General features: G+C 42.4%; 1 protein-coding gene across 2 annotated transcripts in view; it reads right to left on the reverse strand.

The window, feature by feature from the left end:
* Positions 1-12,467, reverse strand: part of vmp1 (vacuole membrane protein 1) — a 70,460-nt gene that overhangs the window by 43,544 nt on the left and 14,449 nt on the right. For both annotated transcript variants that reach the window (XM_006640856.3, XM_015367448.2), the window contains exon 6: positions 150-317. In XM_006640856.3, the coding sequence (XP_006640919.1) occupies positions 150-317 (168 nt within the window). The remainder of the gene's footprint in view (positions 1-149; positions 318-12,467) is intronic.

The raw sequence follows: 12,467 nt of genomic DNA on the forward strand, positions 1-12,467 counted from the left end.
GGTGGAGGGGATCCCCATTACCTGTACAGCGCTTTGAGTGGAGTGTCCAGAAAAGTGCCATGTAAGGAATAATCATTTAAGAAGACACTAGCAATGAGGTGCCGCTGTCAGGATGGGACATCCCGCAAACTGCTGCATCAGGCCCTTACCCACATGCAGGCCTCCAGTCGGACCTTCGAGATGATCGTCCAGAGAGAGATGGTCCCTTCCGCCCCCTCCTCATCGGGGCAGATGATCTTGTCGGGATACGGGGGCTCAGGGAAATTGATGGAGCCGCACTCGTAAGCCGCCAGGGTGACTGAAGCTATATGCGGGCCCTGAAAACAAAGCAGTTTTATACGGATCAGTTCATTGTTATATTTATAAGAAACACCACGCGTCAGTGAGAAATAACATATATACTTGCACACATAAAATTGCGTGCGTGTGTGTGTGTGTATATAGCACAAACCACAGAGGCACTGCATGAAAGCCATTTTTCAGATAACAGCATGCTTATGATAACTTCACTGTGGTAAAAAAAAAAATCAACATATGGTAAACATGAAAGAAAGAGATTAAACTCTGGAGGTGTGTCCTTCCGCAACGTGTTGACAAAATGCTGAATTGGGCTGCAAATCAAACTTGCAAGTTCAGATAAAATTGGTCTGGAAACGCAGCTCGGGTTTCTGTAATGGCAGGAGGTGGTGCAGCTTCCCCTTGGTGACTGTCTGCACAGATCTTCTTAGAAGACTATTTTAAATTTAGGAAACATTTTCAGAATTATTGGAAAGGAGTACGAGTCACATTGTTAAAAAAAGACTAAAGTGCTTGCTGTCGTTTCTAAACTACTGTATTGATCAACCACTATTGAAGTTACTCTTCACATGTGTTTAAATAAGGAGAATCTGCCAGTGAAGTTGAAGAAAAGTATGCAAAACTTTGTCTTAATAATACCACCTAGCCTCTGCAGTTGAAGAGAACTTAACTATACATTTACAGAACCGAGAATAACACCTGCTTTCTGTAACTCTCCCAGAGTATCAGATACAGTGCTGTATGCATTCACTGCAGTCACCCAAATTTTTTTGTTGTCCGTCCTGAGAAGGTGTGGGTTTTGTGATCACAATAAAGCCTTAGGCTGCCATTAAGGTTTCCCCATCCCAAGCTCCTCCTAGCTGTGAGCACTTTAGTTTAATTACTTTTCAAAAAGGACTACAAGTCTGGCCAGGGTTCTGCACAATTAGGGAAAGGAAGCTCTTAATTAGCCGCCTTGTACATCTTTTGAGGTGTACTTATTAACAATCCCAGCCCTCTAATGGAAACGCAAGTAACAAATCTTCGCTTTGACGTGTACAGATTATGAGCGTCATGCCTATGAAACACTTTCCACCAACAAGCAAGTTAAGGCTTTTACCCTCGCAAAGTAAAAGATGAATAAGCAACTGTCTTAAGTGCTTTCAGGTGTGTCCTATCACAACCAAAACGGGGGGAAAAAAAAAATCAACATAATATTTGTCTTTCATATTCTCCATGGTACTAGCAGGTGCACAGGCAAGGTTAAAACGACTTTCCTTTGTTCGTGGACTCAAAAGTTTAGAAGTTTTTCATTTTTCATTTGCTTAACTTCAAAAACAAATAGGCGGATATGCACTTTGAAGTGCAGCAAGTTCGGCAAATCTGGCTCCAGGAATGTCTTCAGCACGCCAGTCCCAACACGCTCACGAGCACCAAGGATGAGCCCTTCAGAATTCCAAAGCCGAGCCACATTCCAGACCACACAGCTCAGGCGGCATCCCAGCGCGACTCCCAGCCCCTCGCAGAGGGCACTGCGCACACCCAGCACGGCAACACAGACCGCTTTTGTTTAGGCTAAAAACATGAAATGAAATCTACAGAAAGGGGTGCTTGGAAATGCAAAGGTTTGAACGGATCGCAAAGCCTCCACCGGGTGAAGACGTTCATTACTGCACTCTGGAAGCACAAAAGCTTCATTGCTGGGGGTGCTGCTGAGCTCCGACAGAAGAGGCGCTCACTCGGAGCGCAGGGTTATGGCCTGGACACGGCTGGCTGGGCCTTGGCTCATGTCCCTGAGCAGCTGACTGGGACTCCTCAAGCAGTGCCACCAGGGTGTGGTGGACGTTAGCCAGCAAGAACTCAGATCTCCTGTGACCTGTTAGGTGCCGGGCAGGCTTGCATGATGTCGGTGCGGGATGCTGGGCTCCAATCGGTGCTAACTCTCCTGCAAGCGCACGCAACGCTCCCTACGTGTGAAGAGGATGAATGGCTTCCACAGCGGTCCACAGGGTGGAGCACATCTTTCTTCCCAAGAATCCCACTGTACATACTGAGCATACGGCAAATAAACTCCTCTCGCTCTTCTCTCTGGACAGTACAGGAGCTGTAGCTGCCCGTCAAGTCTTAGAAAGCAACAGACCACTGGATAAGTACGTCATTAAAAAAAGTGAAAGTGCAAATCCAATTAAAAAAAAACATCTTAGCAGGTGTATAAAGGGAATCTCTCATCACCTGCTCAAAACCCTCAGAGGTCTTGACAAAGTCAAGGCGATGGACATCTCCCTAATCAAAACTCAACACTGAAACAAAAAAAACAGCACAAGTGGAAACTACAGGGGAAAACATTTAAAACTCAGAACAGAAGGACTTTATTCTCACAAACAAAAAGCCTGGAACAGAGTGCTTAGCCATGTTGTTGAGACTGACACGATCTCATCCAAACGTTAGCTGGGGGAAGACAATGTGATCAATAAGCTACGAGCAACCAATGAGCTAGATTAGTCAAATCTTCTCCTCGCCTGTAACAAAATAAATGTTTTTTAATGAAACAAGGCTAACAAGGGTCAAATCCTAGATTAATCTAAACATAAGGCCACTTCAGGTTTTATTACTAATGCTTAGGTACTTACTCCACCCGTAAATCTTAACGGTTGTAGTAATCTGACAAAGCTCTTGCGCTGGTGTCCCAATTAACTGGCAATAATTGGTGGGGTTTAATCAAGACTTAAATAATGTGTAGGACCACATCAGAAAAGGGTAAAAAGGTTTACAGGTTCACTTTGGAGATCTAGCTGTACTCGGAGGCATTAGCATTTATCTCATAGTTCAGCCTGTGCAGATGGAATGTTCACATGGAACAGTGCAGCTTCTTGTCATGGTGCAAAGAATCATGGGTCATTCTTAATATGTGTCTGCTGTACACTGATTACTATATTAATGTTACAACAGTATAATTTTACTGTATAAGAGTTATAAAGCTCTAATGAGCAGCCCATTTTAAATGTCTTTGTTGTTAGGAAATCAGAAACCACAACAGTCTCAGCAATGCGTATCAACTTAATGTTGAAAATGTTCTGCATTTTTGGAGTTATCACAACATCAGTTGTCAGAATAGCAACCCGAATGATGCACAAATTAGTCAGCTCGCTTTGAAGCTTATTTCCTAAAACACACCTAGAATTTGAACACTGTGTAGGTGTGCACAAGGATCTAGCCCTAAAGCATGTGCCTGGATGGTCCTAATTGCATGCTGCAACATTCTCTGCATTCCAAAGTTTAGAAGCTGTGCTGTTTATCTGTAACCACTTTCATCAACGTGACAGTCAAGTAATAAGCGGGTGTCGACACTGATATGTGGATTCCGTCACAAAAGGGTTCAACCACAGCAAATGGCACTCTGGGTTCGGCACCAGGGCAACCAATATTGTAGATCAGCACCTAGTAAAGCAGAAAGATTTTAAGGTTGATACCACCCCAGATTTTTATTTTGTCATACTGCTAATCAGAAGACATCCTAGCATGTTGTGGGAAAAAAAAAATAACACCAGTCCAAGACTGTTGCAAAGGCTAACATAACGGGAAGTCTCTCCAGGGATGTAATCAAAAAAAAGGAAGCTGAAGCATGAAAAGAGTTCATTTCTATAAGATCCCCTTCATGCATTACGAGGAACTTGGCAAAAATGAAAAATACTTAGATATAAAATCACTGAATGTATGAGGTCTTCCTAGCATGCTAATATCGGTGCATCAAGCCCACAGACGTCTTGGCCTTCCCTGTTGGTACTCATACCTAGCCTTAACAGGAGAGCAAAATTAAGCACCACTTGAAATGCCTTTAGTGTTATAGAATACCTTACATTCCAGCTCTTCTTTATTAGTAAGCCTGTAGCAGGGCCACCCCTGTCCCTCATGATGCAGTCCATAATGATCTCATTAAATCCTAAAGAACTGACTACATGGAATTCTATTGATGGCTTACAGCTGAATCATGACACGAGTTCAAGGACAGTACATTAATAGGTTGGCTATAAAGTAAAATGCTGCTGCTGCTTTTTAGCTCTTTAAGAAGCAAAAGAGGCACTAAATCCGCATTATACAGCTAATGACCCAGAAAATCACAACCCCAACCTGTCCCCCCAAAAAACAATGCCTTTCTCTGTGGGAGGAGTACAGTTCTGTGTCTGAAAGGAATTAGAAATACTTCTTGACTGAGAACATGGCATCAGACCTCCTGCAAGTTGAGGAATGTCCACAACTTTTTACCAGTTTAGTCATTCTGGGGGGTGAGGCGTAAGTAAGCATTTCCACAAGGGGAAATGTTTAACCTCCCTGTCGTTCGTGGTGGAAAATCAGTGAATTATGTCAGCAGCTGTAAACCCCATAAACCAATATAATTCCACTTTGACAATAGCTGTCTGGATTCATATATTTGTCTGAAGTTTTATCAATTATATAATGGAAATTAAAAATAGCTTGCATTTTTTGTGGTAGCCCACAAAATCTGCCCTGAAACACTAAAACACACACAGAAAAGTGATCAGCAACACTGTTTATTCTTGGGATGCTCAGTAGTACGCCATGCTTTCCCAAGACGTGGAAACGATGGCACGTCCGTCTTCGTTAGATGCGTTTTCCACTGCCCAGAAGGCACAAGAATGAAAGAATCCTTGTAACCCCCAAAAAAAAGCACAAAAGGAAACTTGACATCATTCGTTTGGTCTTGGCAACCCGTTTAAAAGTCACTTTCATCCATCTGTTTTTATTTCATCTCAGATGAAGAAACTCTCATATCTGTTCCCAAGAGTGCGGGAGAGAGAATTCTTAAAAACCTTGCAGAAGTCTGATCACGCTAGACAAACATGTATCAGGTTCAAGACCTACAAACAGCTGTTAAGTTTTTCCTCAGCATCACACTGCTGATGAAGAAAGATATTGACCTTCTCTCAGCATTAACAGGTGGTAGGGTTCAATATTTTTATTGTCATTTACATTTCATCTGCCAAGATTTGACCCTACAGCAAGGAAAGAACATAAGAATATACAAAGAAAACTAGAGAAGGACATTTGACCTATTTGCTCTTTTGGTAGCTAAGTAGCTCCCTCCCTCAATTAAAAAGGTCCCCAGGTACCAGCTAGCTTGATCTAAACCCTTTGTGTACAATCATGCTGAATCGGAAAAATCCAGTAGGATTGATTTGATCAGTGCCTTCGAGGAAGTGGAGGACTGACAAAAGACACTCTAGTTATCATCATAGTTATAATGACAGGCTTACTTGTGCTGTTCTTATCAAGAGATGGAGATTAAAAAGTAATCCAGTTGTAGAAAAAGTTGGAGGCAAGGTCTTCGAGTACTATCTTGAATCTTAGCGAGGTCTCTCCTCTGTTCTAAGAGGCTAAACAAAACTTCTTACAATTATCATAATCCTGTGTTATCTAGAGTTTCCTCTAAGAATTGAACACCTAGCTGTTACAAGTGCTGTACAGAGTGCTTTCCACTTAGTAGTAGTAGTCCTAACTCCAGGGCAAGCAAATGGCTAACCTGCAAATGTCAAATAGGATGCAAAAAAACAGAGAAACGTTTACATTATATTTTTCAGTGTGCCTGTCATTTTTTCGGACAACAGCATGTTTTGCAATGCAAGCATACGAGCAATTCAAGTCTAAAATCTTTTACTGTCCTTAAAAATGTCTGTCTCTGTTACTTCTGTTAGTTCTTCATACCTTATGTTTCTCAATTTAAGAAAGAGAAATTTTCATATTCTCTTTACAACCCCCCAAACATCTTTTGGTTATCACTGTCATTACAGCTCTGTGTTTGCTTATGCAGGAACAGTTAGAGATAAGCAAACTGAAAAGCCCGAATGAACTGCCAGTTATTACCTCAATTTGTCCAAAAATTGATATTTTATACCTTCATAGCCACCCCCTGTAATGACCACAATGCTTTTGTGCATTATAATGTTTTCCTTGCCTTCTGGTAAATGCTACAGGTCCCAAGTTAATACATCAACAAACTAACAGACACGTTAAACAATCCAGGTTAATGTTTTTATTATTACTATTATATCGAGCTTAAACTCCCTCTGACATTGCCATGAAACAGAACAAAATAGGGGAGGGGAATGATATTGGAGGGAGACCTGTAATAGGTTTCTAAAATCCTAATAGCCTATAGTCACTGGTTTATGTTTAAAGTTTCATGTGAGATGCTTTCTGATTGAGAAAGTAACAAAATAAGAAATTAAACTGTAGGCATATAACTAAAAATTGAATTTCCTTGCAAAGCATAACATTTAAAGGGCTAAAAACCACGACTTATACATCCGTCTGGCCTTTGAGGAGCGCAGCGCCCGCAGCAGGAGAAAACCCAGCGGCAGCCCAGAGGCGAACCGCGGGGCTTGTGCCCCTGACACAGGGGGATTGCTCGTGGTCAGAACTCACACTTGCCCCTGCACAGAAAAGCACACTCCTGCGACCGCTGCCTCCAAACTCTCGTTTCTGCAGCCCTGACAAAGCCCGACACAGAAATCCGACCACGGAGCCCTTCGACAACCTAAATTCTGCCGAGACTCTTCAGAAGCCGTTTTTTTTTCTTCTTCACAGGGCAGCCCCGGGTCACCCTTTTCTACCTGGCCTGTCTAGGCACTGGGGGAGTGCGAGGCTGCGAGGCTGCGGGCCTGACGAATCGCTGGCGAGTCATACGGGAGAGGGCTCTGTTGCCTCAGCGCTCTTCCAGGGGCCGGCAGGAACCTGCGGTCAGACGGTGGAATGTGATTCGCATGGGGGGTAAGCTCCATGATTTATAAACGCAGTGACACACAATTAGGTCATGTTGGCGCCGGTCTAGATTTTCAATCTTTGAAAGGAGGCATTGCAAGTATTGGGTGAGGGGGCGGGTGAGGGCGTGATCACCAAAACTGATGAGGGGGACAGTTTGATTGCAATTAAGCGTGCATCCGCAGCTCGCCCGAGATTCAGATTCGGGTTTTGAAGCTCACGGAGTGGTCCTGTTTAACTCTGCCCAGTCTCGTCTGCTTCCATTGGCTCTGCTCACTGAACACTGTTAACAGTGGTCTACCAGTAAGAACATATTAAGACAAGGTCCTTTTCAGGCTGGGTCTAGTAGGAAACATCTGGATGAAGCTGGGAGAGGTTTTAATGCGCAACTGAAGCTAAATAACCCCCAATTTGAATTATAACAGAGGTGGTTTTTAATTGGGAGTGTCAATTCACTACAAGACTGGTACGTCGCTGCGGTTTTGTTGGTGTATTCTAGCGATGTAATTTTCAAAATGTGACCTACTCTACAAGGAAGCACAAACTTGTGAAAAAATGAGCAAACTGCTCTAGCATTCAGCATATTATTTTCAGCCACCCAGACTACACAATTTGTTCAGTCGAGAATGTATACTGCCCAAGATTTTGCACTTGTACAGGAAATGTATGCTTTTAAAAAACAATAAAATCTCTATGATTGGAAAGTTCATATACAAGGTGAAAGATGTTTGTGGAATGCCATCACATGAACAAGTATATGAATGAAGGTATTTGTAGTCACAGGTCTGCACAGTAACCTTGGTCAGAAAACCAGGATATTTGGTTACCAGTTGTTTCCACTGTGGCTTGGTGTCAAAGAACAACTTTCTGAAGAACTGCTGAAACTCAACGGTCCTTAACACCGACAGAAACAGTGGCTCTTATAGATACTGAACATCTTCCACTAGCTTAAAACGCAAAGGAACCAAAAATGGTGTTTGTGAAGATTCATTTTTTTTCCCTATACTTGGAACTGCTTGGCTGATCTTCAAATGAGAGCTGGAGAACTGTACATAAGAGGCACGCCATGCGTTGAAAAAATCAAAAAAATCTTCTGTAAAACCGGCAAAGTAAAAAGGGTCAAAAAAGGATCTCACCCCCCCCAGCCACCACCACCACCACAAAAGAAAACAGGTAGTTCATTGTTGAGTTTGCATTTCAGAGTTCAAAACCCAGCTGCAACCCGTAAGTTTAATCCGTGTGCCAGCGCTAATTTGAGGAAACGCAGGGGTTCCACACAGAGTGGAGTTCTACCTTTTATCTACCACACCAACACCTGTTTCAATTCTGTCATTCTAACTTAGCCCACACATACCTGCCTCACACTATCTTTTTCTCAACCGCTTAGATGTGGTTTCAGACAGGTAAGGAAAAAAGGTTAGTCATCACTCTGTCAGTTAAAAATCTATTCATCAGCTCCCCTCAGAAAACGCAAGACAAAGGCAGAGTGTACGAGCACTCTTTGTTTCAGGGAACCGAATGGTCAGCTGTACCTCACATGAGTGGTGAGTCAGTGTGCAGATAGCCACTAAAACCTCAGACCCTGACAGCTCCTGGATCTCATCATGGTCTCAGATCAGGCTTTCCTTACACGACGGAAAGATACAATGGCAGCCACAGAAATGTCTCAGATGACCCAAAGCATGACAAGTCAGATATGAGAATAAAAAAACGGGGTGATTCAAATGTGAATCTCTTATCAGAGCTCACGTAGCTTTACAGGAAGTATAAGAGGTCACAATTTGCATTTGTTCACAGACATTCGCCGAATTCAGACAGAAATTAAACCTTTCTTTAAATAGAAGAGGAGCGTCTGCGCTACACAGTTCTCTGGAACCTGATCTGGAGCGGCGGTGTTGTAGCTGATAAGCATGCCACACTGGCCATAAGCAAAAGAAGAGCTAGTCATTCATATCAGGAGTGAAATTCAAGTTTGCGAGTTCAAAGTTTTACGGACGATGAAGCTGTAGATGTAGTTTTATGCAATCCTTAAAGATTTCCATGCAATTCTAACACCATGAAAACAAACAGCAGATTGCTGGAACAGAGCATGTATTCATCCTGTTACTTTTAAAGGCGCCTCAGATTCGTGATCAGGGAAAACAGAAATAAAAAAGCATTTCAGGATGTGTGCTTTCTCAAAAACAATGCATTCTCTGGCTGGACTAAATATCTTTACGTCTTCTATGGTTTAATTGGTTATTATTTTCACTATTATTAACTAGATTGGAAATCGTAGCACATCCTTTGCACTGTACAGTACCTTGAAATGGTTAACAGAAAAAATGGTCTAGAAATGTAATCGACTCCTACTGCAAAATAATTCCAAATTTCGTTAAGTACGTTTAATCCATTTTAGAAAGAGATTTTAAAAACATTTGACGGCATGATAGGTAATTGTGCGATCGGCAATATTACCAATATTTAGTATATTGTACATTAAAATTCTTTATTTAGTTGAATAAAATGGAACTCAATCACACGTACTGTTATGAAAGTATCCATTATAAAGTACTTTTAAAAAAATCAACTTTGCCTCGTCACACTTTAGTGCAATGACCATCCCTCCCTCCTGCTTCTTTCTCTGATAGCTCTAACAATCTGTGTTTATTATCCTAATTCACGAGCTTCTGCTGCACAGAGTCATGCAGCCAGACTTTGTTGTCTTGCTTTCCCAACTCAGTTGGTGTCAGAAAGGAACCGCAAAAAGGCCCGATCAGCCAGGCCACCTCACCACAAAGCCTCCCGCCCTGACACAGCCTGCTGCCCAAACAGGAGTTTATCATCAAAATACGGAACCAGCACCACTCCTGATAGCCAGACCTAAATAAAACCTCATGCGTCTCCTTCGTCTTCGCTGCTGTCTGAAACGGGAATGCTGAGTCATGTCTAGGAACCCCCTGGGAACATTTCAGTCATAACAGTCTCGAAAGCAATCAGATAAACCTTTATTTTCTTCCCTTTTTTTTTTTACAACCCATGTTTGCAATTTATTTCTAATTATTTTTGTTTTGATCTGCAGCTGGACGTGCAGCTGTGAGGATCCCACTTTTCCCCGATGCCAAACCGGGCTGAAAAATGCTGAGTACTAAGATCAACAGGATTTCCATTATACTGCTCAAAGAAACAACAACAGAGGGTAAAAAAGACCAGCACACAACTGGCACCAGATGACTGTGCCTCAAGTCAAAAGGTGACTTACTATATAGGAAAACTGACATTAACCTACATACAAGCACTCTTCGTCACACAGAGAGTTCATTAGAATTCAGCGAAAATGAACAGATTTGGATTTAAAACGGGCTTCTTAAGCAGCCAGACCAAACAAAAAAAAAAGAGCTGACTAGAAGCATTCCGACACATTCTAATTCTTTCACAATTTGCCACAATTAAATGTCCGACCTGAGAAAAACTCATTTTTAGAACTTAATGCTTTTAGACCATGCATCCTGCTGACAAGCCCAACAAAAGAGAATTAGGAAAGGTGTTAAATAGCAGCAGTAAGTTAGATTAAAGCAGATGGATGTGTACACTTGAAACAAACACAGGGCTCAGTGTGAATGTGTACAAATTGTCGAGTGTTTCAAAATCATGGTTCACACATTGTAAGAAGGGGGGTGGGGGCTTTAGGCATGACAGTTCCTACGCTCCAATTATCAAATTGTCCAGTACAATGTTACAAGCCCCTAATATTTGCCAAAATGAAAGCTGTTTCATCGCTCATAACAGGAGAAAAAAAGGCAGTCTGCAAAAGCAGAGGGGAAACCTAGTTCAATTCTCATGTGAACCTAAATTCCTCTTTTCTATTTCAGTAATTAAAGACAGAGTCTCCGTTTTGTGCAAAGCAGAAAAAAAAGTATTCAGTGCAGAAGAGTCCAATGTACAGTCTGTGTCCTTGAGGCAGTGCGGAGGGCTCCACATTTGTCTTTAAATAGGACACGGCTGAATGCTGATGTTTCATAGATGAAGAACAGCAGGACAAAAATCTGTACATTAAGAATCCAGGATCGCAGCTCAACCCAGACTGAAGTATTTCAGAAATGTATGCGCAAGCCGTCAATTTGATCAAAAGACAATTCACTTGGCATAAATGATGGGTGCTCTGATCCAAGTGGCAGACAAGCCTCAATGGAGTTTTGATTGGACAACACCAAGAAGGAAAAGCAGTCAAGGGAGAGTTTAAAAAGTTGACTGATGCCACCTAGCGTCTGCTTAAGTACTATGCATATTACACTCTGAATTTCATCTTTTCAGGAGAAAGCACAGCGGACTTCATCTGGAGGGAGATTCTTATTTAAAAGGTATACTTAAAATATAACTCCTCCTGCATCTTCCTTTTGAGGGGTTACGTATGTTCTAACTGGGGAGGAAAAAGGCTGATTCATCACATGTGCTGCAAGTCTCACAAGCTCTTCCTGCTTCTTCTGAGGAACTCTCATTGATAGCACGGTGTCCCATGCCGAGTCAGAGCGCAAATCGCTCTTCAGAAGGCACTGGATCACCTTCCATTACACTTATTCCGACTTGGCATATAGACTTAGTTTCCCCTGCTTAAAATAAAAAAAGACACAGTGGGGATTTCTGCTCTTCTAATGATTATTTTTTTCATTACACCCCTCTGACATCATGCCCCCACACCCAGTTGGGAAGGAAAACTCAACATCTATCAAGGAGATGTCAAAGAACTCAAATAAGTTTAATGGAAGACCATGTTAAGCTTCAAATTTTCTCAAACCATCGGAGAAAACAGTTCAGAGTAGCTCGGAAACGGCCACTAATCAGTACTCAAGCAGAAAGACACAAACGTTCTACATGCTGGTATGACCACACACTCGCACAGTGTTCTGGAAGGCGGCTAGGTGAATCCCCAGGTTGCTAGTTTGCATGTAGACGGGGGATTCCCAACTAGAGCCCTGCAAGTGTGATTGATAACCACAGCGCTCCCCGAATGTAGGTGTCTTCTACACGAGCACCACCAGAGGGCGCTGTGCTCCAATTTATTTTCACAACTCGGCGTCGTTCGTATGATTAATAACTAATAATTTGTACTGAACTCCAAATACTCCGTAGTGAACATCAAAGTTAAAGCTTATCGCTTCTGAAATAAAACTGCAAAATCACTGCAGTCTGGTTACTCACTCTGGCTGGAAGAAACTCTATACACCACCCATCTCCAGCCTGCACCTCACAGGTGACTTTTTTTACATAGGGTCTCGTCGTCTCGGCGACCAGAGAAAATAACAGCTACTGTAGAGGAAACGGTATCCCCGATCCGGCCTTTCACACCAGCGCCGCCTGCTGGGTGCTAACACAACAACGCAGGATCCAAAAGCTCCACTCGTTCAGGAAAAAAAGGCTACCAGGACTAGCTAAAC

This window comes from Lepisosteus oculatus, chromosome 26, assembly GCF_040954835.1.
Source record: "Lepisosteus oculatus isolate fLepOcu1 chromosome 26, fLepOcu1.hap2, whole genome shotgun sequence".
In the NCBI taxonomy this organism is placed as follows: domain Eukaryota; kingdom Metazoa; phylum Chordata; class Actinopteri; order Semionotiformes; family Lepisosteidae; genus Lepisosteus; species Lepisosteus oculatus.